This window comes from Mobula hypostoma, chromosome 6 (genome assembly GCF_963921235.1).
Source record: "Mobula hypostoma chromosome 6, sMobHyp1.1, whole genome shotgun sequence".
Lineage (NCBI taxonomy): Eukaryota > Metazoa > Chordata > Chondrichthyes > Myliobatiformes > Myliobatidae > Mobula > Mobula hypostoma.
The window spans coordinates 91,261,919-91,285,730 of record NC_086102.1 but is presented as its reverse complement, the minus strand read 5'-3'; the positions used below and the strand labels follow the sequence as shown (position 1 = coordinate 91,285,730).

The following is a 23,812-nucleotide window of genomic DNA, read 5'->3' as shown; positions in this document are numbered from 1 at the left end:
CTCTGAAACCTCTGGTTACTTCTGGTCTTGACTGTTCTAAAATACTTCTGATTTACCTTTCCTTTTACTTCATACCTTTGATAAACTTGAGATCATTCAAAACTCCGCTGTCTATTTATTAATCCAATCTGATTTCAATTTACTATTAAAATGCTTGAACTTCCATTTAAATTATGATTTGATTTAAAATTTGTATTCTGGTTTTTAAACTTCAATATAGCTAAGGCCCTACCATTTTCTGAAATGCCTCATCCAACTCTACAATGATCTGATCTACTAGTGCTCCTGAGTTTTGGCTGATGTTCACCAATGAGTGTAATCACTCCATTCTATCTCCTTTACCATAGCATTGGAGAGGGATAGGAACAGACACATTAGGAAAGCATTTAATTGGAGTAAGGGGAAATATAAGGCTATCAGGCAGGAACTTGGAAGCATAAATTGGGAACAGATGTTCTCAGGGAAATGTTCAGGGGATATTTGCATGGAGTTCTGCATAGGTACGTTCCAATGAGACAGGGAAAGAATGGTAGGGTACAGGAACCGTGGTGTAGAAAGGCTGTTGTAAACCTAGTCAAGAAGAAAATAAGAGCTTACGAAAGGTTCAAAAAACCGAGTAATGATAGAGATCTAGAAGATTATAAGGCTAGCAGGAAGGAGTTTAAGACAGAAATTAGGACAGCCAGAAGGGGCCATGAGAAGGCCTTGACGGACAGGATTAAAGAAAACCCCAAGGCATTCTACAAGTATGTGAAGAGCAAGAGGATAAGAAGTGAGAGAATAGGACCAATCAAGTGTGACGATTAATGGTAAGACTCTTGTCAGTGTGGAGGATCAGAGGGATTTTGGGGTCTGAGTCCATAGGACACTCAAAGCTGCTGCGCAGGTTGACTCTGTGGTTAAGAAAGCATGCTGTGCATTGGCCTTCATCAATCATAGGATTGAGTTTAGGAGCCGAGAATTAATGTTGCAGCTATATAGGGCCCTGGTCAGACCCCACTTGGAGTAGTGTGCTTAATTCTGGTCGTTTCACTACAGGAAGGATGTGGAAACCATAGAAAGGGAGCAGAGGAGATTTACAAGGATGTTGCCTGGATTGGGGAGCATGCCTTATGAGAATAAGTTGAGTGAACTTGGCCTTTTTTCCTTGGAGCGACAGAGGATGAGAGGTGACCTGATAGAGGTGTATAAGATGATGAGAGAGATTGATCATGTGGATAGTCAGAGGCTTTTTCCCAGGGCTGAAACGGCTAGCACAAGTGGGCGTAGTTTTAAGGCGCTTGGAAGTAGGTACAAAGGAGATGTCAGGGGTACGTTTTTTTACACAGAGAGTAGTGAGTGTGTGGAATGGGCTGGTGGTGGTGTTGGAGGCAGAAACGACAGGGTCTTTTAAGAGACTCCCGGATGGATACAAGGAGCTTAGAAAAATAGAGGGCTGTGGGGAAGCCTAGGTAGTTCAAAGGTGAGGACATGTTCGGCACAGCTTTGTGGGCCGAAGGGCCGGTATTGTGCTGTAGGTTTTCTATGTTTCTATAACTGCCGGGCAAGCCTTGGGCTACCAAGGCTTTCAGCTCTGAAATTCCTTTCGTGAACTTCATTGCTTTTCTGCTTTCTTCTTTGATGTGTCACTTAAAACTCCTCTACCTAACCAGGTTTCTGTTTCAGAATAACACACACAAAATGCTGGAAAAGAGTAAACAGCTGGCATTTTGGGCTGAGGCCCTTCATCAGGAATGGAAAGGAAAGGGAGAAGTAAGAGTAAGAAGGTGGGAGGAGGGAAGGAAAAAGTACAAGGTGTTTGGCGATAGGTAAAACGAGGAGAGGGGTAGGGATTGAACTAAAGTGCTGGGAAGTTGACTAGTGAAAGTGATAAAGGTCTGGAGAAGGAGGAATCTGATAGGAGAGGACAGAAGACCATGGAAGAAAGGGGAGGAGGAGGAGCACCAGAGGGAGCTGGTGGGCAGGTAAGGAAAGAAGCTGAGAGAGGGAAACAGGAATGTGGAATGGTGAAGGAGATTGGGGGGGGGGGGGCAGTTACCAGAAGTTTGAGAAATCGGTGTTCATGCCATCATGTTGGAGACTAGGCGTTTCTTCATTTAGCCTGATGTTAACTTTTTTGATGGTTCTAATGTGAAGCATCTTGAGATGTTTATTACCTGAAAGTCACTATATAAATGCATTTGTTGCTGATATATTTCTCTCCATGGCTCAGTATATCTTTGCGTATGATTGTGCTTACCAATGATTCTATCCAAGATCAGCGTTTGTTTTAGTGATTTCTCTCCCTGAGCTCTATTTCCCCACTGGTACAACTCCCTTATGTTCACTCCAGCCTTAGGCTCAATCTCACATATTTACTTTCTCAGCTATTTCAGCCCAAGACTCATCTAACTACATCATATCTCGGTCTCACAATCACCTCGTTGTGGTCTTGCACTTTACTGTCTACCTGCCCAGCACTTTCTCTGTGACACTACAACATATAACATATCCTGTTATTGCTTTATCTTGTTCTAGCTCAATGCACTGTTGTAATTAATTGATCTATATGGATGTTATCCAAGACAAGTTTTTAACTGTACCTCAGCACATGTGACAATAATAAATCAATTCACCAATTATCCACTGGCCTGTTCTCTTGACCTAAAAACCATTTAATTACAGACATCTTCATTTTCCTTCCTGGTTCCAGGTTAGCTGATATTGTTAGTCTCTTCCCTTGTATATTTGCTATTTCTTTTAAATCTTCTATCAAATACCTCTCCTCAAAAAAACTCTGTCCTTGCAAACTACTTCTCACTCTTCAAATTGCCATTTGTTTTTAAAGATGATTGAATGCTGAGCTTCACAAATTAGAGCTCAGCTGACCCACATTTCCCATGTTTAAATCTCTAATCACCAGCTTCTGTCCAAATCACATCATAAAAACAGCTCTTACCAAAGCCATAAATTACATCCTATGTGGTGGTGATAGAGCCTAACACTTCTCATCTTTCTAAACTCTATTTAATAATTCTCCTATGGACTGTTGTGGGATAATTTGCTATATTAAGGTGTACTCTACATGTGTTTAATGACACCTGTCTATAAAGGTCAACAATTAATGTCCATGATACCTTTCTCTGATGATCAGTGTATGCTTTATACCTTTTTAGTGATTCATCTCCACCTGGTAGCATGCATCTTTCTGTGTGTATGTGTTTATTCATTTATTCCAGTCACTTAGGGTCAATCTAAAGCTGGGTTTCCCCTCCCAAGTTTACATTGTGCCCCTTTCACCCACCTTGACTGGGTTTTCTGCTCTACACAAGCTCTCCAGTGAAGCAGCTCTCTAATTTCAGTTTAAAATTTCTCTGAGACTTCAGCACTATGCAATTTTTGCCCTATCTCTGAACTACAGTATATCCCTCTGGGGTGAAGTGTTAAGATTTCAATCCCAAGATCCCCAGCTTGGAAATTTTCTCTCTTTCCTGGAAATGGATGATCCTCATCGACCAAACTTATGGTTCTCTGTTCTTAAACCTACTTATGTGGTTCATTTTGACAAAGCCTGTGTGAAAAGCCTTGTGATACTTTAATGTGTTAATGGTACAATCAATATTGGTGATTCATTGAGGATCAGGGTGTGTGCATTTTTGGATTCTTCTGCAGGTCAGTGGTGCATTTTGCCATGTTTCTCCTTGTGATTCCTCTCTCTGAACATCAGTGTGTTTAGTGACTTTCCTCTCTGATCATCAGTCAATATGCTCAGTGAATTTTCTCACTGAGGTCTGTTTGCATGATATTCTCAAACAGGGTGCAATGTGTGAGATTTGCATTCTCTCTCTGAGAACCAGTGTATGGATTTAAAGAGGGTAAATATATGTTTTATGATTTAACCTGTATGATTGGTGATTCTTTTTCCCCAATGCTAGTGTAATCCCTCTTCTTGAAGAGCACTTTATTTATTACATACTTAGTTTGTTTTGCTGCATGATGGTTCAATGATTAATGATAGATATTGCACTTATTCAGTTCCCTTTGTCTTCTTGAAATAATGTATGCAAAAAAGCAATTGGTTGTATCAATTATTTGACAGATAGGTACTTTACTGTTTGTAAATCATGTCTGAGAAAGTGGAAGTGAAATGAAGTTGATGCTTGGCAAAATGAAAGGAGAAGATTGAATACAAAGGCGAGATGTGACCATATGTGCCTCTAACTTGTTCCAGCTTTGAGATGTGGCTAGTAACAATCCCTTATCTTCGAAAGAGCCAAGTGATTGGGTCATCAATAGTTGATCGTGATTTGATAGCTTATTGAGTTTGTCCAATATCACTAACTATTTTGCAAAGCATCAACATGATTTCCAACTTCATCTTGAATCCCATTTTCATCCATAACATGTCACTCATTCCCTTTGGCTGGCATATTTAATTCCTCAGACGTCTTGCATTGTGCTCTGTATTTCAATTGGCAGCTGTCATTTTGTTTCTGAAATTCCATACACCCACTGCACTTAGCATCTACATTCAGCACTGCATTTGTGCACCAGCTACAGATCACTTTCCCAGCCGTCACTTCAAAGTTGAAAGTAAGTATTATTACCATATTATTTTATTATCACCATATACAACCCTGAGATTTGTTTTCTTATGGGCATTCTCAGTAAATCTATAGAAATAATACCATAATAGAATTAATGAAAGACCACCCAAATACAGCGTTCAACCAGAATGCAGAAGACAACAAACTGCAAATACATAAATAGAAGAAATAATTTATTTTAGATCAGGTTATACAGTTGCTGCTTGTATGTTTGTCTGTAACCCTGAATGTAACCGAGGTGTGTCTGTTATTGTGCTTGTTGCAATGAAAACAGCAGTTGAGGTAAATAAGCTTTTCTTATTTGTCATCACGGACCGAATGCTTACCACACTGGTGTCAGGAGTGGGATCAGAAATTGACAGCAAAACTGAAGAGCTATGAAGTCGGATAAGACACCTTAAGACACGGGGGATAAGTCGAGGGACCAAGTGGTATGCCTCTCCTGCACCCCCAGGCTGGGATCCCGAAGATGGAACGCTGATCCGGAGGACCAACAGGCCCCAGCAATTAACACCGTGAGGTCCATCCTTAAGCTCCATAGATATAATGGTAACACACATCAAAGTTGCTGGTGAACGCAGCAGGTCAGGCAGCATCTCTAGGAAGAGGTACAGTCGACGTTTCAGGCCCAGACCCTTCGTCAGGACTAACTGAAGGAAGAGTTAGTAAGAAATTTGTAAGTGGGAGGGGGAGATCCAAAATGATAGGAGAAGACAGGAGGGGGAGGAATGGAGCCAAGAGCTGGACAGGTGATTGGCGAAAGGGATACGAGAGGGTCATGGGACAGGAGGTCCGGGAAGAAAAACAAGGGGGGGGGGGAACCCAGAGGATGGGCAAGGGGTATAGTCAGAGGGACAGAGGGAGAAAAAGGAGAGTGAGAGAAAGAATGTGTATATAAAAATAAATAACAGATGGGGTACGAGGGGGAGGTGGGGCCTTAGCGGAAGTTAGAGAAGTCAATGTTCATGCCATCAGGTTGGAGGCTACCCAGACGGAATATAAGGTGTTGTTCCTCCAACCTGAGTGTGGCTTCATCTTTATAGTAGAGGAGGCCGTGGATAGACATGTTAGAATGGGAATGGGATGTGGAATTAAAATGTGTGGCCACTGGGAGATCCTGCTTTCTCTGGTGGACAGAGCATAGATGTTCAGCAAAGCGGTCTCCCAGTCTGCGTTGGGTCTCGCCAATATATAGAAGGCCACATCGGGAGCACCGGACGCAGTATATCACCCCAGCCGACTCACAGGTGAAGTGTTGCCTCACCTGGAAGGACTGTTTGGGGCCCTGAATGGTGGTAAGGGAGGAAGTGTAAGGGCATGAGTGGCACTTGTTCCGCTACGCTTAGATATAATGGTACTGGCTGCCTGGAGCCTTATCTGACATGTCAGACTTGCTGCATGGAACCCCACCGAGGTGGCGGTGCACCTTGCCCCGGCGCTGGAGGGGAATGCCTTGAGGGCCCTCGTCAACCTAAGCAGCATGATTACAGGGCTTTGTAGCGGTGCTGCTGTGGAGTTTCGAGCAGAGGCTGTTGGAGGAAGCAATGAGGGAAGAACTGGGCAGCAGGCGACACTATGGAGGAAAGCTTGGGGGCGTTCGAAGCAGATCTCCGTTACTGTGCTCAGCATGGCTATCCACCGCCCTTCCTCCCCCATTCCCTCCTGCAGCCCAGGGAGAGCTTGGCCTCCACGCTTTGTAAAGGCACTGAAGCTAGAATGCCTCTGGCAGCATGGTTGCCTGACATCACCATCTTGTGTCACTGAGGCAGAGGAAGAAACTGAGGAGGACGAGCGCGTGAGAGGTTCGACCAGCTCCACGGCAGCCCTGCTGTGTGCCACAGAGTCATCCCTGCTGCCGGTGCATTGAGGCAGGCTACGTGGCCCAGAACTGCTCCAAAGCAGTGTCACGCCACAGCCAGCAGCAGTGCGATTGAGTTCGCCACCGACTCCCAGTTCTGTGGGCATATCAGACAGCAGTTCAGAAGAGCACCATGTGTATGCCGGCGGAGCTCATGTTCTGGCAGGAGCTGTGCACGCCGGTGGATCTGGTGTTTGACCATCCTCCTGAGCCGGAGGTTTCCTGGGGAGACTGTGTTGAGTACCTGCAGCAGCTGAAGGGGTGTCTGCAGGGTGTTCACGATGCAGCTCTGCAGAACCAAAGCGCAGCTAGCAGCCATCAAAAATGGGGTTATGATGTCCACCGCCGGGGACAGGACTTTACTGTGTGTCTACTGCCCCACCCGTAAGAAGGCACACTCCTGCAAGCTGGGAAGCCATTGGAAGAGGCCGAGAGAGGTGCTCGACTACATCTCCGTGGTATACCAGGTGTGGCTGCCTGAGCAGCTCAAGGCAGTTGTGCTGTACCGGGACCTGTTGGTACTGTATCGGCCTTTGGCCACCATCGACCCAGTGAGGCTGTGGGAAGGAGGTGACACTCTGGGTTCCCTGCCTCTTGCCTCACCAAACAGTACCGCCCTTGGGGGGTGGCTATATTAATCCCCAGCACCCCAGGTGACAGTGTTGACCACTGCCAGGACTTTTGGACTTTGTTGTGGACTCTGGAGTTGCCAGGGACAGCTAACTCCGCAGATGGGGGCAGTGTGGCATTCCTAGTGCCCAACATTACTTATTGTTCTTGTTTTAAAAATGCGTTTGTGGTGTGCGTATTCAGTAGAATTATGTTCAAGTTCATTTATTTTAGCTTGGCTCGTGTGTTTGTGTGCCACCCTGAACGTAACCGAATGTAATAATCACCCCTCCCCCATCTGTTTTTGTGCTTGTCGCAATAAAAAGGGCAGTTAAAATGAATGAGCTTTTCTCGCCTGTAATCATGGACCGAATGCTCATCACAATACATTTAACTCCCCCCACCGACTCTGCTTTCCATAGGGATCACCCCCTCTGTGATTCTCTTGTCCTTTCGCCTCTTCTCACTGTCTCCCTCCTGGTACTCATCCCTGCAAGAGGCCTAAGTGGCCATCCACCTCCTCCCTCACTTCCAGAGGTCATCTATTGCGCAGTGCTCCTAATGTGGCCTCTACATTGGTGAGACCTGTCTTAAATTGGAAGATTACTTCTTCAAGCACCTCTGCTCCATCTGCCAAACACAGAAATTCTTGGTGGCAAGTTATTTTAATTCTGATTCTTATTCCTGTTCCAAATAGTTGGTCCACGGCCTCCTCTTGTGCCACAATAAGGTCACACTCAGGGTGGAGGAGCAATACCTTACATCTTGTATTCCATCCGGGCAGCCTCCAAAGTGATGGCATTAATATCAATTTCTCCTCCCGGTAAAAGAAGCACCCCCATCCCCCTCGTTTCCTTTATCCCCACTCTGGCCTTTGACCTCTCTCACACCTTGGATCCCCTCCTCTATCTATTTCTCCTCTAGTCCACTCTGCTCTATCATGCAGCCCTTCACCTTTCCCACTCACCCGGCTTCACCTATCACCTTCCAGCTAGCCGCCTTCTCTCCATCCCCACTGTTTTATTCCGGCATCTATCACTCTTCCTTTCCAATTCTGAAGAAGAGTCTCTGCTCAATATGTTGACTGTTTATTCACTTCCATAGATGCTGCCTGACCTGCTGAGTTCATTCAGCATTTTGTGTGTGTTGCTTTGGATGTCCAGCATCTGCAGGATTTCTCCTGTTTACCTTTTTTTTTTGGTGTTGTATCGGATCTGGAGTAACAATTATTTTGTTCTGCTTTACACTGGTATAAACAATGATGACATTAAACAATCTTGAATCATTTTCCCAGCAAAGTCGCTTGCTCACCAATGACAATAAAGTGGGCTTTTGTTGAGAAGAGATGGAATGGACCTGATAACATCATTTGATTGTCTCAACTCCCCATGGTAGACAGTGTTCCTGGGAAGTGTTATGGTGGCGGGGGGGAAGAGGCTAGGACCTTTTGATTCAACAACTGATGCTAGATCTCAACAGTGCATAGGATACACACATTTTTCCAAACAGTATGCTTTATTCATTCACTGTACAAAGTATATCACTACCTTCTCTGAGCTCTATTTGCCATGAGCATTTTGACCTTCCTGTTTCATGCCATTTTAATCCCTTTCCCTATTCCAAAATGGACCTGGCTCGCGCCCTGCCAGAGTGAGGCTAAATGCCAAGCAGGGGAAAAGCACCCTATAATCTGCTAGGTAGCTTTAGCCTGGAATTTGACAGCATGAGTGTTCAATTCTCCAACTTCACATCCTTTTCACTCCTTCTGATCTATTCAGATCCTCCCATAAATGTCCAACCTTCCCCTTCCATACATACTCCATCTGCCCGACACCCACACATTCCTCCCATTGGTCCACTCCCTTCACTGTTCCCACATGCTCTCCTCGCCTTTATGCAGTTCATATCCCACCTTCCTTTCCTAAAAGATTCCATCATCCACAGCCTTTTGTTACCTATTATCCATCACCCAATCTTTGCTGTGATTTCCACCCTTCCCTCCTCCTTCTGATTCCATCTGCCAGTCATTGCTCTTCACCTGTATCCATCTATTGCTTCTTAGCTCTTGCCTCACTCTTCCACCTCACCTCTTTATTACTGGCTATCTTTCTCTAATCTTTCAGTCCAGAGGAAAGATCTCAACCTGAAACATCGACTACCTACTTCCCTCTACAGATTCTGACCTCCTGAGTTCTTTCAGCTTTTTGCTTTGCTCCATGTCCTTTGGCATCTGATCCTATCAAGCATTTGCTTTTTCCCTATCTATGCTGATTATCTGACCGTGCCAGGAATGATGGTCAAAGGAGCTGGGGTATGCAAAGATGTGTTGGGACCAGCCAAGATAGTACAGAAACTCAGTCAATGGGGGAGGTGTTCCCTCTCGATTACAGGAAAGAAGCAGGTAATTAGGTGTAAAGTGCTTTTGGTGTTGCAGTAGGTGGTACAGATGTGGCCTATAGCTTAGCATAAACTGCAGCAGTCCCCTGAGCTGTCTTCCCTTTCATTCAGAGATGCCAAGTGCACGATATGTTGTACAAATCTCCAGAGAAAGGGAGAATATATGCACTAATGATGATCATGCAGAGGAATTATATCTGAATGCAGATTCCCTCTCCAAAGCCCACTTTGGAGAACAAGTCTGTCATGTACATGTGTGATATTCTATCAAGGAGTATCTCCTGATCCCAGTTGACTATGCAAGAGACAACCTCGCAGTCCTACAGTTAGGTAATCAGGTACAATTGTGTCATAAAATTTGTTGTTTTGTGGCAGCAGTTTAGTGTAAGACATAAAAATGACTAAAGTTACAAAACTAAATAAATGCTGCTAGAGATAAATACAGAAAGCTGACGATGCACACCAAGGTTGCAGTCTACAGGGCCTGCATCCTCAGCACACTACTTTACGACAGCTTGACCTGGAGCCTCTACTCCATACAAGAGTGGCGTCTGAATGCCTTCCACCTTCGCAGCCTGAGACACATCCTGGATATCAAGTGGATCGACCGAGTCACCAACAATGAGGTCCTGGCCCGCACGCAGATACCCAGCCTCTTCACCCTGCCCCAACAACGCCGTTTCTGCTGGCTGGGCCACGTACACTGCATGTCAGACGGGAGGATCCTGAAAGATTTGCTGTCCGGGGACTGGCGTCCGGCAAGAGAGCACAGGGACGGCCCCATCTTTGTTTCAAAGATGTATGCAAGAGAGACATGAAGTCACTGAACATGAACGTTGAGAGGTGGGAGGATATCGCAAGCGATCGCTCTCGCTGGAGGCTGGAACTACGCAGAGGTCTAAAAAGAGGAGAAGAGAAGCTGAGGCTTGCTGAAGAAAAGTGCACCCGCTGGAAAAACAGCACCAGTTAGCTTAGTATATGTCATAGCAAAAATGTTAAGTTATTATTGAAGACTTTATAGCAGAGCACTTAAGAAAATAAATAATAGGCAAAGTCGATATAGATTTATGTTTGACCAATGGAGTACTTTGAATAACTAACTTGTGGCAGATAATTGGAAAGGTAGATTTGCAGAATGTGCTGCATCCAAGATTATTGCAAAAAATAAAAGCTTATGGTATTATGAATAACATGAGTGCAGATAGAACTGGCTAACAAGAAACTATGGATATAAAATGGTTGTTTCTCTGTTGGCAACATGTAACAGGTCAGCCACAGGATCAGCACTAAGGTGTCAAATTTTTACAATTTATATAAATGATTTGGATAAAGGCACCAAATGAATGGTTGCTAAATGACGGGATGATAGGTAGAAAAGTAGGTTATGAAGAAGACTTTATTAAGCTCTAGAGGGGTAAAAGTTGGTTAAGTGAATGGATAAGACTGGCAAATTGAGAAGCATTTGGGGAAAATGTGAAATTGTCCATTTGGACAGGAGAAATAAATAAAAACATGGGCATGTGAGAAATTGCTAAGATATGGAGAGATCTGGGTGTTCTAGTGCACTGTTCATAAAAGGCTAGAATACTTCACATAATTAGAACAAACAGAATGTTATGATTTACTGATGATAAGGGCAGTAAACAGAAAGATATGGAGGTTCAGCTTCAGTTATATATTGCATTGGTGACACCACATCTGGAGTACTGAGTATTGTCTCATTTCAGCAGGAATATCACTACATTGGAAGCAGTTCCAAGAACCACCTGGTGGGTTACTTTATGAGGAAAAGTTGTTCAGGCTAGGCTTGTATCTATGGAGTCTATAAAGTGAGAGGCAACTTGACAGAAACATTAAAATCATGAGAGCTCAACTGAATGGATATGAAGAGGATGTTTCCTCTTATGGGAGAATCTAGAACTAAGGATTTAAAATAAGGTATCACTCATTTAAACCAGACAAGAGGTGATACTATTTTTGCTCTCAAAGTGTGGTGGAAGCAGTCTTTGAATATTTTCAAGGATGAGTTAGAAAGATACTTGATAAGCAAGGGGTGAAAGGTGACAATGGGTAGTCAGTAATGTTGATCCGTGGTTACTGTGAGAACCAGCCATATTATTAATTGACGTTGGAGGCTCAAGGTTCTGAGTCGCTTACTTCTGCTCCCAACTCACATATTATGTTGGCAGGACATATTAAGTAAATGACAGGTTTTTTCCGGTCATGACTATTCATCAGATTCAGCATAATTCATATAGGTTTTAGCTGGTTTTATCAATTTAATTAATAAAACCATAACGGTCCTTTTTGTGAGTGTTTCACAGTTGTGTGTGCCTCTTGTGTTCTCTGCTTGATATTGTGCCTCACGTCTCTTTAGGTTATCTTTGAATGGCAATTCCAACATCTGTGGGTCTGTCTTCCTTCCTCACTGCCAGACACCATCTCCAACACCCTGTGTTTACATTTCTCACAACTATATAACAACCCATCTCTCCACCATTCCAGTCATGTGATATTTTAACCAGCCGCATTACAAATCAATAGTGCTTGCATGCGTTTTGATTGGTAGAAAAACAGCTGGCCTGACAGAGATCATTTATGTGTAAAATTCTAGTTTGTTTTTACTAAGCCCTTCATATTCAGACTGTAACAAATTCACAACTGGGTCTTGTATCCAAGCCTTGCTCTTAACCCACTTTATGCAGGCTGTGTCTTACAGTTTTGTGCCTCTTTCATGATCTTTCTCTGAATATTTCATATTAATACATGTAACACTTTCTCTGTTGTCTGACACAGTGGATGTCACCTTGATTGCTTTTATGCAATCTATTTGACTGTTAGCCGCAGCAATGGTTTCACTGACCACCAACAATACCCAACCATTGTTATTTTCTTCACTCCCTCTTCCTCAAACATGTATGCTGCTCCTTGTTACCTCCTCCATCTCTACACTAACAATATTAAGTGCTATAACTCATTCAGCTCTGCTATTAGACAACTAGCAGCAAATTCCTTCCGCAAACATTGGGAAAATTGAAAGTCATGATTCTAGTTTCTGCTTCAACTTTCATATATTTGCAAGTAATCCATTTTCCCCACTTGTTCATTAGGAACTCTGCAAGACCATAGGCCATTCAGCCCATCAAATCTGCTCCACCATTCCATCATGGCTCATTTATTATTCCACTTAACCCCTTCACCTCATAACCTTTAAAGCCTTTACTAATCATGGAACTATCAACCTCCACTTTAGATATACCATATTACTTGGCCTCCATAGCCATCTGAGGCAATGGATTCCTCAGATTCACCATCTTTGTTCTAAAGGGACATCCTTCTCCCATTATTGAAAATATCTTTTCTATGTCCACTCTATCTAGGGCTTTCAATATTCGATGGGTTTCAATGAGAACCCCCCCTCATTCTTCTAAACTCTAGCAAATACTGGCCCATAACCAACAAATGCTCCTCATGTTAATCCTTTCATTCCCAGGCTAGTTTTTGAAAGCCTTGTCTGGATCCTCTCTAATGCCAGGACATCCTTTCGTAGAATTGGGGCTGAAAATTGCTCACAGTACTCTCAAATGCAATCTGGCATTTATACTCCCTTATAAAGCCTCAGCATTGCATCCTTGTTCTTACATTCTAGTCCTCTCAAAATGAACACCAACATTGCATTTGCCTTCCTTACCACTGTCTCAACCTGCAATTAACCTTTAGGGAATCTTGCACAAGAATTCCCAAGTCCCTTAGGAGTTATAAAGGTCCCCATTCCTGTTCCAACATGTTGGTCCAAGGTCTCCAATTTGCTATGATGAGACCACTCTCAGGGTGGAGGAGCAACACCTCATATTATGTCTGGGTAGCCTTCAACCTGATGGTATGAACCTCAATTTCTTCTTCTGATAAAAAAAATTACTTCCCCCTTCCATTTTCTCCTCATTTGCCCCATCACTTCCCACTGATGCCCCTTCTTCTTCCCTTTCTCCTCTCCTATTCGATTCCTTCTTCTCCAGCCTTTTACCTTTCCCACCCACCTAACTTCACCTATCATCTTCTAGCTAGTCCTCCTTGCCCTGTCCTCATGCTTTTATTCTAGCATCATACCCCTTCCTTTCTAGTTGTAAAGAAGGGTCTTGGCTCAAAACGTCAATTATTTATTAACTTCCATAGATACTGCCCAACCTGATTTCCTCTGTTTTGTGTGCTTCATCAAGTTTCATGTCATCCTTGAACATCCTAATGATACCTCCTATATTCCAGCAGACAAATTACCAACCATTAAAAACGCTTCACCATTACCGCCTGCTTCCTAGTAACAAACTCACTTTTGGATACAAATTGAGTTGCCTGTATTACCCACAATGTTATAAGTTCTCAATTCTAAGGTAACCCTTTAAGTTATGATGTATCAAATAGCCTTTGGAAATACAAATACAGCACACTTCCACAAATACTCATGTCTCCCAATTTCTAAGGTCTGCATCTCTTTCCCCCCCCCCACCTTTGTAACCATACCTGACCCTTTCTGCCCAAGTGTCTTCCTCTCCTGTGTGCCCAAGCCTCTGCATTTCTCTTTCTCTGTCCAAGGGTGTGCATCTGTCTTGGTCCCTCTCCAAACTTCTGCATCTTTCTATAAACATCTGTATGTGTGTGTGTGTCTCTCTCACCCCATCCACACATATATGTCTCACTCTCTCCCCTGTCCAAATGACTGCATCTCTCTCTCTTCATCTAAAGACCTGTTTCTTTTGTGTATCTCCCTCTCTCACTATGCAAGTGCTTGTCTCTTTTCCTGTTTGAACATCTCCATCTCTCTGCATTTCTTTCTCTATTAAAGCTTGTTTATTTCTCCCTCTCCAAGCCAATGTATCTCTCACCATACAAGTGTCCATATCTCATTCTTTTTGTTATAAAATTTTTTTCACCAAGAAAACACTACACAATAAATCAGAGCTTTATAAACTACAGTTTCAAATTAAAATAAGATTATTCCTGTCTTCAACACATTTGAATCCTTAAAGGGCCACCATTCTCAGAAATTCCATTATGCTTATAGAGACCATGTACTCCTTCAAGGACACCCAGGTATGGACATAACACCAGAAGAGGGGCAGATAGTTGACTCAGCTGAGTGATCAACTGCCTGCCATCTGGACCCATGAATTTTCAGCATGGCCCAGAGCAAACTGACCAGGAGAGCCCCAGGTGGCCCTCTCCCCTCCATTATGAGGTGACTGCACATTAGGAGTATGCAGTTGAAGTGTGACCAAAACTTGAGGAGCAGACACTTCAAAGTTCAAAGTACATTTATTATCAAAATAAGTATATTATACACAATCTTGGAATTCATCTTACAGGCTATCAATTGCAGTGATCGCTGTCTATAAAAGGTGTGACTAATAGGGTAGTTAGTAGATTTAATTGCAACCAGTAAAGCATCACTGTGTCTCACCAGTGCCATCTTAAACTAATATTCATATGAAGACTGCAACCTCTCAAATTTCATATTCACATGGCACACTGACTGCTCCTGGCCACTGACAGGACTCAAAAATCTGTAGCAAGGCACTGCTTTATGCAACACCTTGCGCTACAGATCCCCAATGTACAAGGACTCCTGCATAAACAGACCACCTTCACCGTTGGTTGGCAAGAACAGACTGCTATGAAGTGTCTGGGTGGCAGGAGAAGCCCATACAACAACCACCTTAGCACATTATCCCTGCGTGGAAGGTCACACTTTGTGGTACCATCTCTCAAGAGAAACGTTGCGGCTTGGATCCTATGATTAATTCTGCCTGAGCACGCCAAGACCACTTCACATTCCTGAGCTCCAAATAACAAAGACAAGATTTTCTTTCATTTTAACAACTTTACTTGCTCCATTTGCGTTTAGTACACCAGGCTGCCATTTTCTTGCCAGCATCACTCCCCCCACCACTTTTACTTTTACCTCTAGTTGTTAAACCTAATACATTTCTTAAGATACCCTATACCCTCACTTAGTGCCTTTAGAATATTACAAGAAAAAGATGTATTATGAACTTAAATGTCTTTTAGGATACGGGAATTAATTCCAGTGCTTATATGTCCTTAAGGACATGGGGATTAGTTTTAACCCTTAGTGTTGATACAATTCTTAAGGTACCAAATGCCTTCAATAAGTGCCTTTAACAGCACAAGAGCTGGAGCTCCCTTCTTTGTGAGACAATCACCTAGTTGTTCCTTTGCAGTTGACCACAGCACATGATGCATTTTTTCTGTGCTTGGACAAGTTCTTTGATGCTGCTTTCCCTAGCCGAAATCTCTTCTCTGTAACTGACTTTGTGGAATTTGATAGCATTAACCAGAGCAGTTGTATGTGATTCAAGTTATTTGTAAAGTGTTTTTCTTTGGGTCACCATAGACAAACACAGAATTGAGTGTGGCCGTATAAACGGCATTGTCAACATCATCAGACATGGTAAGGGTTTCTCCTGCCAGTGTACCACATACAACTTTTCAGATCCTTTTTTGATTGCTAACAGAGGTGAGAATCTTCCCTCTTCTATCAGTACAATAAAATGTCCCCCTTGAGTACCTCTGCCCAAAAGATTTCCAATTGTGGCATCAGTGAAGACGGTGAGCTTCAGTGAGCAAACTTTTCCAAACAGTTGAAGTCTACTTTTTCAGATTGAATTCTGCACACAATCTTGTTTGCCTCACGTAAAGTTTGGACTGTGGCATATTTTGTGCTGGATGTCAAGTTGCAGGCTTCAAATATGCTCTGACTTGCCACCCATAGAATCTGACCTATCCTTGACCCGAGTAGCTTAGCATAAACTTCACTGGATTCAGCCATATAACACGTGAGGTTTCCATGTGGATTATCTGAAGATACCTTATGTAGCTTTCTTGGAACAGTTGTACTGTTCTGTCAACAGCAAGTCTATCCCTACATTGCAGAATCTGTCACGTTCCTCACATCAAACCTGAAAGGCTGACTTCAGCTGAAGGACGACTGTTGTGGTAAAGTTTTGTGAGCTCCCCGTATGAATTCATCTGCATGACAGGCAAGTATTCCAATCACATAACATTCTGAATCTTGTTAGTAAAATAACAGCTGGATCCACCTGTGACAGCTTTCCACCTGTTTTCAACATTATTTCCTTGATCTTTTTACACCAGTAGAGTAATGGATCTGCTGGACCATGCACATACTGAGTGTCCAGTGTTCCTTCACTTCTGGCTTCAGGCAGGGGATGAATGTAAATGTCATGTGACAGCTCCATTCTCAGTAAGATTGCAGATTTTGTGTCCATGAAATGGGGTTGCCAATGCTTTTGACGCATCACTGTGAGAAGTAATTGGAGAGACCCCAATATACCAGTTGGTCAGCATGTTCAGTTCCTCACAGCCTGTAGTCACCAAGCATGCTTTTGGCCAATGTCTCCGACTTCCTCAAAGACTCCATTATTTCTCCAACTACTGATTTCACCCTGTTTTGCACATTCAAATGCCATCTCCTTAGTTACTAGGACATCTTCATGTTGACATTTCCCAGATGGTCCCCAGTCTGATCTATACTTGGTTCAAAATGAAGTCTATCTGTGTGACATGTCGACTCACCCTGCAGCAAGTGTGGCTGGTTCTAGGAAATTCAAGTTATACCACATTTTGTTTCTCCCAGTGGCTTTGCCTGCTTGCTTAAGACTTTAGCTTTGTATATGCTGCCAGTGTATTGGTCTACAAATCTCAGTTTGTTCTGTTTTAAGATTGAAACTTCCATGTAGTCTTTGCACTTGTGATGACTCTGGTTCAAGCAAGTCTGTTGAGTCCACAACTGCACTCTCGTAAGCATTGTCTGTGCCACTGTTGAGCAACTCTGTTGGGTCCTCATTTGCACTCTGGTATGTGACAATGTCAGGTAAACGCTTTTCATTTTTGTGTCATTCTCCAAAGAGTTCTGATTGTTCTTCAGTTTGTGCTTTACTTCATCTGGATGATGCACATATATGTACTTCCATGCCTCCCAAATATCACAACTCTATCTTGACCAATGACAACTCCAGGACCTTTCCATTCAGTTCAGTCTGCTGTTTGGAATACACTTTGTCTCTGACTCGTAATTCTCTTCTGTAGGACAGAGCTGTGGCCTCAATGCTCTTTGAATTCTCTCTGAACACTTCATGCAACACTGAAATGTGTTTCATGCTCCTTCCATTAAACCCTAGAGCAGGAGGCTTGTCAACCAAACCAGGGGAAGATTTGGATTCTGGCTGAACACAAGTTGATACGGGCTATAGACATGTACATTGTGCACAGAATTCTTTGCCATAAGAGCGAAGAATTATAATCACAGCCATTGCTTTTCTTTACCAGTTTCAGTAGGCATTTGATTGTGTTGCTCTAGAAGGCCATGCATACTTATACAGGAATAGATGAAGTTTTTTACTACTTTGAGAGTTTCTTTGTGATTACAATGCTACCAGCACTGAAACATGTGAATTCATCAATGACATGGAGATACCACTCCTTGCTCAAGTTCATGTAGGTCCACAGCTACTGTACCATTGTATTCAGATGCAAGTAGCAAACCATAGGCTTGAGTTTGGGATTTCCAAACATTTGGCATGTCTTACAGCTCTCAACTATCTGCTTTAGAATGGGAAAATAGTCCACATCTTTGTGTCTTGAACTCCCGAGCAGTTTCTGAAGACTATCCGTTGAAGTCTGTCCAAACAGCTTGTTAAGCTTGAGCAACACTTTGTTCGCTTCTCATCTGGGGTCATGTTCTCTGAGACAGTTAAAACTTCATTCTCAGTAATGTCCTGAGCTGGTGAACTCAACAGACATGTTGAAATATTGTTGCTTGGTCATTCTCCATATCTAGCATTGCTGCTCCTTAAGGGATATTTTACAAAAGAATAATGGACTGTTCATTGGTACCACCTCTGTTTCGATGTAATATTTTGTCTGCCTTATTTTTGCGGGAATTTCTACTCTTTCAGTAGAATGTACAATCTTTCTATCTCAAAATTTGAATGCTTTGTAACTGGATCTATCTGTGTTCACCAGTTTATGCACTTCATTCTGGTTTAGTTCAATAAATTACTATCAATGCACATGCATGCTGTTATCACAAACAGCAGATGCTAGTGATTCTATCATCAAAATTTCTGCATTAGTAAGTGATTCCTTTGCAAGCAACGTTATATGGCATCTTCCCCATCTTAGGATTAGTTATTTTCTTCAGTTAGCTTAACTTGTTCGGTTCTGCACGGACAGGTTTTTGCCCAGTGGTAAGCACTTTGACAAACCACATTTTGATCTCCTGCCATACTTGTCCAGTGGATTTGTGCCACGTAATGATGCCTTCACCTGGTCACTCTGGGATCTATGCTTGCTCTTCTCATTTCTGCTCAGTTAAGTATACCATTTCCTGACTTGAATTAATTCTGACTGTTGTCTTGGTGGCCTTTTCACCAAAAAATCCACTTCAGTGCAAATATAAGTTCTGTGCATGTAGTTAACACTAGCTGTCTGTCCCTTATGTCTAGACACGCAGCATCCAACAATTTGAAAGCTAATACTGCATCAGGAAGTTCCATTTTGTCTTTATTCATGTGACTGTACCTTTGTTCAAAGCCATATTTGTAGAACAGTCTCTGGAAATGTTGTCAAAGTCTGAATATGCCTCTTAAATTCAATTCTTTTCCTCCTTCAGAAAAACTGAGTCCAATGTATCTATTAGCATAGTTATACCACCTTTGTTCGAGTCTTCCACCGAAGTCCAATCCTTTTCACCCTTCAGAAAAAATGAGTCAAGTGCATTTATTAGCGCAGTCATACGGTCGTTGTTGTTCAAGTCTTCCACCAAAATCCTAATGCAGTCTCCCTTGCTTTTCCTGAAAGTGACAGTACAAGCGCTTGCTTCTTCTTCTTGAGCTCAGTAACACGAGTCCATATTCCAACCTCATTCATCCAGCTTTCATAATGTTTACCCCTGTTGAATGCCAGCAGGATTCTATAGTTGGTAACCAACGTTAACATTCAAACAACAAAGACAAGATTTTATATTGTTTTTAAAAAATTTTACATTCGCCATTCATGTTTAGTACACCAGACTGCCATTTTCTTACTCACCACCACCCCCCGCCTTTGTACGCATGCCCATAACAGGGAAAGTGAACGTCCCAACTAAATGCCGACATAGCCCAAATGCATAGAACTCAACACCCTGCCTCTCTCTCTCCCTGTCCATCCCATTTCCTGCCTGTCTCTCGTGCTGTGTCCATCTCTTTTCCTACCTCTCTCTCTGTCCACCTCTTTCTCTGTCTCTCTCTCGTGCTTTCCCTGCCTCTCTCGCTGTCCACCTCTTCCCCTTTCCGTCACACTCTCTGTTCTTATATTTCCCTGTCTGTCTATCTCTTTCTCTGCCTACCACTCTGTCTGTTCATCTTTTTCCTCTGTCTCTATCTTTCTCTGCCACTCTCCATCTTTCTCCGTCTTCTGTATCTCTCTCTGTCCATATCTTTCCCTGTCTCTCTCTCTGTCCATCTCTTTCCCCGTCTGTCTCCTTCTCCCTCTCTGTACATCATAAGAACATAAGAAATAGGAGCAGGAGTAGGCCAACTGGCCCGTCAAGCCTGCTTCACCATTCAATAAGATCATGGCTGATCTGGCCATGGACTCATCTCCACCTATCTGCCTTTTCCCCATAACCCTTAATTCCCCTTCTATGCAAAAATCTATCCAACCTTGTCTTAAATATATTTACTAAGGTAGCCTCCACTGCTTCATTGGGCAGAGAATTCCACAGATACACCACTCTCTGGAAAAAGCAGTTCCTCCTCATCTCCATCCTAAATCTACTCCCCTGAATCTTGAGGCTATGTCCCCTAGTTCCAGTCTCACTTACCCATGGAAACAACTTTCCTGCCTCTATCTTATCTATCCCTTTCATAATTTTATGTTTCTATAAGATCTCCTCTCATTCTTCTGAATTCCAGCGAGTACAGCCCCAGGCAACTCGGTCTCTTCTCATAGTCTAAACCTCTCATCTCTGGAATTAAACTGGTGAACCTTCTCTGCATCGCCTCCAAAGCAGTATATCCTTCTTCAAGTAAGGAGACTAGAACTACATGCAGTACTCCAGGTGTGGTACAGATGCAGCATAACCTCCCTACTCTTAAATTCAATCCCTCTAGCAATGAAGGGCAACATTGCATTTGCCTTTTTGATAGCCTGCTGCGCCTGCAAAGCAACCTTTTGTGATTCATGCACAAGCACTCCCAAGTCTCTCTGCACAGCAGCATGCTGCAATTTTTTACCATTTAATAATAATTTTTCCTTCCAAAGTGGATGACCTCGCATTTTCCAACATTGCACTTCATCTGCCAGACCCTTGCCCACTCACATAACCTATCTATATCTCTCTGCAGACTCTGTATCTTCTGCACAATTTGCTTTTCCACTCAATTTAGTATCATTAGCAAACTTAGGTACACTATATTCGGTCCTCTCTTCCAAATCATCAGTGCATATTGTGAACAGTTGCCGGCCCAGCACCGCCCCCTGCGGCACACCACTCACCACTGATCGCCAACCAGAGTAACACCCATGTATCCCAATACTCTGCTTTCTATTAGATAACCAACCCTCTATGCATGCTAATACATCACCCCCAGCAATTTGAACCCTTATGGATAAGTCTTTTATGTTGCACCTTATCGAACACCTTCTGGAAATCCAAGTAGATAACGTTCATTTGTTCCCCACTATCCACTGCGCTTGTTATACCCTCAAAGTGCTCCAGTAAGTTTGTCAAACAGGACCTGCCATTGCTGAATCCATGCTGTGTCTGCCTGATGGATCCATTTCTTTCCAGATGCCTCGTTATTTCCTCTTTAATGATAGCTTTAAGCATTTTCCCAACTACAGATGTTAAACCAACTGGCCGAGTTACCTGACATTTGCCTACATCCTTTTTTGAACAGTGGCGTGACATTCACCATCTTTCAATCTGCCAGGTCCTGCCCAGAGTCCAGAGAATTTTGGTAGATCATCACCAAAGCCTCTACTATAACTTCTGCCATTTCTTTCACTACCCTGGGATGCATTCCATCAGGACCAGGGGACTTAAACCCACAAGTTTGCTCAGAACTATCTCTTTAGTGATAGCTGTTGTAGCAAGGTCCTCACCTCCCATCGCATCCATAATATCTCTCTTTGGCATGTTAGATTATGTCCTCCACCGTGAAGACCGACACAAAATAGTCATTCAAGGCCTCGGCCATTTCTCCATTATACCCAATATCAATTCCCCCCACCTCGACCTCCAAGGGACTTGCATTCACTTTAGCCACCCTTTATATAATTATAAAAATGGATAGTAGTAAAAGTTTTAATATTTTGTGCTAGTTTGTATTCATAATCTAGTTTCCCTTTCTTTATTGCTTGCTTAGTGGTACTTTGTTGCTTTTTAAAGTTTTCCCAATCTTCCAGTTTCCCACTACTCATAGCGACTTCGTATACACAAGCTTTTAGTTTGATGCCTTCTTTTATTTCCTTAGTTATCCAAGGCTGGCTCTCCCCACCCTTACAGTCCTTGCTTTTAACTGGAATATACTTTATTGAGCAATGTGAAAAATCTCTATCAGAGTCTTCCGCTGTTCCTCAACCATCCCACCATATAGCCTGTGTTCATCCCAGTGTAGTCTCCATTGTTTAGGCATAATACACTGGTTTTAGATCGAACTATTGCACACTCTATTTGCATAAGAAATTCAAGCATACTGTGATGACACTTTCCAACCACCATCTCTCTCCCCGTCTCTCTGACCATCTCTCTACCTGTCTCTCTCTGACCGTCTCTCTACCCATCTCTCTCTGACCATCTCTCTACCCGTGTCTCTCTCTCTTTCTGACCGTCTCTCTCTCTGACCATCTCTCTCTCTCTGACAGTCTCTCTCTCTCTGACCATATCTCTACCTGTCTCTCTCTCACACCATCTCTCTACCCGTCTCTCTTGCTCTCTCCCCCTTGTCTCCCCTGCTCTCTCCCCCTTGTCTCCCCTGCACTCTCCCCGTCTCTCTCTCCCCTTTTCCTCTTGCTCTCTCTCTGTCCATATATATCTCCCTGTCTCTTTCTATAATATATATATCAGTTTCTCTCTCATAATATATATCTCCCTGCCTGTCTCTCTCTGCCCATCTCTTTCTACCCCCTCCCAGTCCATCTCCTGCCCTGGCTATGTAAGTGTGTGTCCATCTCTCTCTCTCCCTGTGTCCACAGCTGTGTGTCTCTCTGCTTGTTCCAGTCTGTCCACCTTCCTTCTCCCTGAACTTTCTTCCTTACCCATTCCGACGGGAACATGGCGGCGAAGCCCGGAGGCGCCTCTCCACGCTGGGCTGGCGCCGACAGGAAAACAGCTCAACCTCACGCCAACTCTTTCGTCTGCCTGCAGGAATCGGAAAAGGCGGCGGCGGGGGCAATGGCGGGCCTAGCGCCGGGGGTTCAGCAGCAGGCGCACGGAGCTGGCCCGGGAGCGGCGGCAGTGGCCGCCGCCGGAGATGAGTCGTCCGACAGCGATGGAGAGCACGAGGGGCCGCAGAAACTCATCCGCAAAGTGTCCACCTCCGGGCAGATCAGGAGCAAGGTAAGGCTCGGGGAACGGGGATCGCGGTTGAAGTCCGAGCCCACGGGCGGCGGGCCTGAGCGCAGCCACTCGTTGCTAGGCAAGGTTGCTGGTAGAGCAGCCCCCTTAGCACCTCCGTTGTCCCCATGGCAGCGGGAGTACCAGCTTCTCTCTACAGGCCCAGTCGGGTCGGGCCGGGCGGCTCAGAGCAGAAGGTTGGGCCACTGCCACTCAAGACAGCTTGCAGGTAAACCGACAGCCCACAAAATGGGAGGTTCCACCTCTGTACACAGCCTCTTCCAATCTTAACTTCAGGGCAAGACGTGATTAATGGTGGGCACATTGCTTGTGTAAATATTAGACGCAGAGATGGTAGCACTTGAGTGAAGCTGGTTGGCTGTAAATGTCCAGGCTACAAGTTTGCTGCTCTCGAAAAATTTCAAACTAAGTTATGAAATTGTTGCGGACACGTGATGCATGCTTTGGGATCGAATATTGTGGTGCAAATAATGCTTTTATATAGAATTATTTAGTTGTAATTTGATGTGAGTGCCAAATCGTTTTGCATTGCATAATGACTGTACATTTTTGTGACCTATTCGTATTTTAGTGTGACCTTCAGTTGAACAACGTTTTGATATAAATTGACCTCAAGTGCAGATGTAATTCAGTTTACTTTTTTTTACCCCAAGTAAATGCCATTGTACATTGCTCTGTGAATAACAAAGGTAACTTGTGTAA

General features: G+C 43.5%; 1 protein-coding gene across 4 annotated transcripts in view; it reads left to right on the top strand.

Moving 5' to 3' along the window:
* dgkh (diacylglycerol kinase, eta) overlaps positions 1 to 23,812 on the top strand; it is a 502,553-nt gene that overhangs the window by 5,279 nt on the left and 473,462 nt on the right. For 2 of the 4 annotated variants that reach the window (XM_063051189.1, XM_063051190.1), the window contains exon 2: positions 22,901 to 23,092. In XM_063051189.1, coding sequence (XP_062907259.1) covers positions 22,901 to 23,092 — 192 coding nt within the window. Of the gene's footprint in view, positions 1 to 22,796; positions 23,093 to 23,812 lie in introns of those variants that run through there. The other 2 variants (XM_063051191.1, XM_063051188.1) reach the window with 1 other exon arrangement.